Source organism: Lynx canadensis, chromosome B4 (assembly GCF_007474595.2).
Source record: "Lynx canadensis isolate LIC74 chromosome B4, mLynCan4.pri.v2, whole genome shotgun sequence".
Taxonomy (NCBI): Eukaryota; Metazoa; Chordata; class Mammalia; order Carnivora; family Felidae; genus Lynx; species Lynx canadensis.
The window spans coordinates 74807381-74812801 of record NC_044309.1 but is presented as its reverse complement, the minus strand read 5'-3'; the positions used below and the strand labels follow the sequence as shown (position 1 = coordinate 74812801).

The following is a 5421-nucleotide window of genomic DNA, read 5'->3' as shown; positions in this document are numbered from 1 at the left end:
ATATGACCTGCTCCTGAGGGAAAAGATTCCAAATTCTCTTTTCCAACCGTGCCTCTCTTCAGTTCCCAGACTAGCTGGAGAGTACATCTAGGAGTTCAGGTTGATTGCTTCAGTTTATAAGTTGCAAAGATCACACATGAGAAAAACCCCAGTGTCTTTTTAAAACTTCAAGCTTCTTAGCAACTGAGTCTACACTGTAAGTTTCAGCTATAACTCCTGGGAATATAGATTATTGAGCCAGTCCCTTGGGATCCTTAGTTCAGCCTAAACCAACTGGTCTTTTGATTGTTAGAGTATCAGAATCCTTTGTTCAGAAAATTCTGTCAGCAAAATATTTAGAGTTACAGAGGAAAATGTATGAAAATGTATTCCCAGAGCTGGAAAGTTGTGTTACATCTTCTTTTAATGAATATCACCTGATCCCTCTACCTATTGATTCAAAACTCCGGGATAATGTCTCCCCTAAGAGAATTCGAGGACGAAAATGTTCCTCTGAGTCCTCTGATGATTTTGTCTTCTCCCAACCTACTCCTTGAGGTGCTTCCTTTTTTCCTTCCTTTCCTTCCTCTCTTACTGCTTTCTAGGAGACCTACCTTTCCCTTGAATTCTGTCATCTTCTTACTGTTCTCAAGTCTAGACACTATCCCTACATTTAGAGACAGCTCTTTTGCAATATGGTCTCATATTATCTCTTCCCTAACATGCTTCAGTCTACTACTCTGATATACTCTTCTTCCTTTTCCTGGGATGCATTAACATTTACATTAATAGATCGGAAGTCCTGTTTCCGGCTCTTTATGTATAGGCTAATTCAATCAAATATAAGACATATATTATTTCCCCCAAATGTACTCAGTTTATGGGTGGAACAATTATAATTTAAAATATCAAACAATATCTCCAAAGCTAAACAGCTACTAAGTGACATGATCCCGCTATACTGCACATCTGTCTAAATTGCAGGGTGTTGGCAACATTGTGCTACACTTACTGAACCTCAGGCATAAAGTCCTTATTTTATGTTGGAGAAGCTGAGTCCACCATCTGAAAGCACTGCAGATAGGGATATGGTAGGACATTAGGAGCATGTTTTCCACTCTTCATGCTTTAAAAACTGCCTCCTCCTCAACCAGTCTTATGAGCTTCAGAGAATTACTTTACCTGCATTATAATAATCTTCAGATGGACTACCCCTGAGACATGTGGGGCAAGATTGAGGCACAATCGGGGCAAGATTGAGGCACAATCTGGGCAAAAATGAACTAGGTGATGCTTATCTCCAATACCTGCTTAACTCTGGTTTTAGTATTTTTTTTTCCTCATACAAGATACCTCTTCATAAAACCAGGGCTTTAAGCTCCTTTGTGGCCAAGCTTGTCTTTCAAAATCGATAAAATGCTAAACCTGTTTCTCCTGCTTCCTCATCATTAAGACCCTTATTAATGTTCTCAGCTAATACTTTCAGGTCAACATTATGAAATAGAGTCATTTCATATTTCATTCTGCACTGACCAGTCCTTAGCTATTTTTCCCTTGGATGGGATCCAATTAACTCTCTCCCTCTAATTATGTTAATATCTGGCAACAAAACTACTATATCATGTTTTCCAAAGTTATTGACATTTTATGTTTAGAAACAGTAGAAGAAGGGGTGTCAGGGTGGCTCAGTCAGTTAAGCATCCGACTCTTGATTTTGGCTGAGGTCATGATCTCACAGTGGGTTAGAGTGTCACGTTGGGCTTTGTGCTGACAGTGTGGAGCCTGCTTGGGATTCTCTCTCTCTCCTTCTCTCTCTGCCCCTCTCAAAAGAAATAAACTTTAAAAAAGAAAAAATAAAATATTTTTAAAAAGCAGCAGAAGAAAGAAATCACTAATAGTACCTTTTGGTCATTAGCCATAGTAAAAAGATTTGTTTTTATTATTTTACTTATTTACTTATTTTAAGGAAATGTCTTTGACACTTTACGAATACCCTAAAAAGAAATCTGACATTTCACTTCTGTGGAAGTCAGGCCCCCGATGGCGACTTTTCTTCCTGTCATTGTATTTTATGTGTGCAAATACACATGCAAGCTTATCCCATTTCATTTTGTTTCAAGGATAAACTTCATCCCATAATTCATAGAATATTTTGCAGTTAATAAGTCAGGACTATTTGGAGGTGGAAGATAGAAAAGGGCTTTTCTTTGTATTGCCCAAAAATCATGTCACAGAGGCATAGTACCTCCTTCTCTTCCACACCCTGGGTATCATGGGCCTTTTGCCTAACATAAAGGATTTCATGCTTCAATTCTGTACCAGCTGATTTATCCATATGATGGTTGGAGATAATGTGATCTGGGCAGCAGAAACCCAAATGGACACTCTGATTAGATCTAAATTAATGAGTGAAATATGAAAATTTTGGCCATTATTTTCATAACCCATCCCTCAAATAACTGGAAATAAATATACATATGTTGGAAAAATAATATACATAACATCATTTCTTTTTTAAAAAATTTTTAAAAATATTTTTATTTATTTTTGAGACAGAGACAGAACACGAGCAGGGGAGGGTCAGAGAGAGAGGGAAACACAGAATCTGTCAGCACAGAGCCCGATGCGGGGCTCGAACTCATGGACTGTGAGATCGTGACCTGAGCTGATGTCGGACGCTTAACTGACTGAGCCACCCAGGCGCCCCAACTCATCATTTCTTATTGCCAGCATATATCTCATTACAAATATTAATTTTCAATAGAATTCTTCCCAGGTGTGTCCTAATACAAGATTCTCAATGCTACCTGGACAAAATGAATAATTTTCCCAGGATATGAGCAGTTTGTCAGGGGATCTCAAAGTATAGTTGCCACCACCTGGTGCTGCTGGTTATTTAAATAGGTAATTGAATTTAGTCATCCAGTGCTTGGTTAACAGTTAAGGGAAGAGAGATCAGTCTTTGATCAGTTGTCTTGAGTTAGAAGGAAAAGCCATAATGGGATGGACTTGGACAGCATTACAGAGTAATTATCCTGAGTCTGAGTTTGCAAGTCATGTGTGTCAGAACAAAGCAGAAGAACATGGACAAGTTTTAGAATGTGAAAACGTAGGTTGGTTGTCTTGTGGACTTCCAAAGCTGGCTGAGACATTGACAGGAGCAGAGTGTGGTTTAAGCTGGGCATGGGATATGTGACTGCCGTAGCCATAATCCTCTGCATGTTCCCCATTTAATTCCTTATACAGCCTTGTTTCTGTGATTCATTTCACTTTGCAAACATGCATTAGTTCCTTACCTTTTTTTTCTTTGTCACTGCATATTCCTGGAAAAAAACAAAGCCCATTTAATATCACATCTCTTTCTGTTCTATACATGTGCTTAAGCAGCTAAATATTACTGAGATAATCACATACTTGTTCATATTAGTCTCCAAAAATCAAATAGGCAAATATATCACCAGTGAATCCTACTGCATTTCCTTAGTAAGTCTTCCACTTGATGTACCTGAGTTTTGTGTTCTTAGATCATCAAAATCCCTCAGCACTAAAAACACACACCATATACACACACAAATAGATAAGATGGATGATAGATAGGTAGATAGATAGATAGATAGATAGATAGATAGATAAACAGGCCGTGTTCATAATTTCATCTCACATTTTATCAAAAACTTTGCAAACAGTTGGGAATTCTCTCATATTTTAGCCATACAGTCTACCAAGCTAGCTGCCTTAGTCCCCACTCTCTTTACCTTACCTTTTATTTTCAACAGATAAAGGCCCCCTTCTCCTACCTATAGACAAAATTACTTGTGCTCCTGGGTCATTGTCCCTTTCTCAAGGATTTTACTTCTGTTATTAACCTTTTATTCTGCCGCACCAACAAAATTTCTCTATTCCCACTGAATATACAAAATGTTCTTTGTGTTAATACCTATCTTAAAAATAAAGAAGGGGACCTCTAGGGGCATAACATGAGGGCCTACAAAATTACGTAAGGAACTGATAGAGGGATGGTGGGCTGTCATCCAAGAATATCAAATTTATTGTCATGAGTGGAAGTCAGCTTAGAAATATTTCAACATGGTTTCCAGTACATTTGTGAAATAATGTACATGAACAGGAAGGCTAAGGCATTAGGGGTAAATTGGAGGCACAAAAGGAGTTCTGATGTCTTTCTTTCTTGGATTCCAGGGTAAATATTTTTATCACCATGAGAAACCACAGCATTGTCAGTGAGTTCATCCTCCTTATGTTATCTGCTGACCCTCAGACTCAAATTCTGCTCTTCATGTTGTTTCTGGTGATTTACGTCCTGACCCTGATGGGAAACCTGGTGATGCTGCTGGTGATTAGGACTGATTCTCACCTTCACATGCCCATGTACTTCTTTTTGAGACAACTGTCCTTCCTGGACCTCTGCCACCCAACTGTCACAGTCCCCAAGATGCTGGAGAATCTACTTTCTGAAAGCAAAGCCATCTTTGTAGAGAGCTGCCTGGCTCAGGCCTTCTTTGTGTTTGCCACCGGGGGCACGGAGGCCTGTCTGCTGGCTGTGATGGCCTATGACCGCTATGTAGCCATCAGCTCCCCTCTGCTCTATGGCCAGGTGATGAGCAACCAGCTCTGTGTTGGGATGGTGTGGGGTTCCTGGGGCCTGGCCTTTGTTGATGCTCTCATTAATATCCTCTTGGCTGTCAATTTAGACTATTGCGAGGACCAGACTCTTCCCCACTTCAGCTGTGAGCTGTCTTCTCTCTTCCCTCTGTCTTGTTCTGATACCTCGACCAACTTCACACTCCTGCTGTGCTCCTCTGTCTTGCATTTCTTTGGAACCTTCGTTATGATTGTTTTTTCCTATGTTCGCATTGTCTCCACCATCCTGAGCATCAGCTCCACCTCAGGCGGAAGCAAGGCCTTCTCTACTTGCTCTTCTCACCTCACTACTGTGATCTTGTTCTATGGCTCAGGTTTCCTCAGCTATCTCTTGCCAACTTCAGGCTCCTGTCTGGAGATGGTGTTCTTGAAATACAGCGTGGTCACTCTCATGCTGAACCCCCTTGTCTACAGCCTACAGAACAAGGAGGTGAAGACAGCTATGAGAAGAATATTAAGAAGATATGTTAATTCTTTCACATAGTAGACCAGAGAAACAGGACCATGGAGAAGCTAAACCATTTTACCACAAGATATCTTATAACTGAAAAATTAAGGTTTCTCCCTTTCCTTTTCCTTTTCCTTTTCCTTTTCCTTTTCCTTTTCCTTTTCCTTTCCTTTCCTCCTTTCTTATTCTAGCATTCTTAGCAACATCTTTATTAGAAGTGTTCTTAAAAACTTCGCTATATGAAATTACGGAATAGGGATCACTTCCTTCACTGATAGAACACTGGTCTGAATGCAGCTTGTAAGAAATGTTTTTAGAAACAAGGGATTATTTCT

General features: G+C 39.7%; 1 protein-coding gene across 1 annotated transcript; it reads left to right on the top strand.

Annotated features, from left to right (window-relative positions):
* Positions 1 to 4195: 4195 nt before the first annotated feature.
* Positions 4196 to 5122, top strand: LOC115518689 (olfactory receptor 8S1-like). The gene has a single exon (XM_030322246.1). It carries the CDS (start codon positions 4196 to 4198, stop codon positions 5120 to 5122), a length of 927 nt encoding a protein of 308 aa, XP_030178106.1.
* The last annotated feature ends 299 nt before the right edge of the window (positions 5123 to 5421 follow it).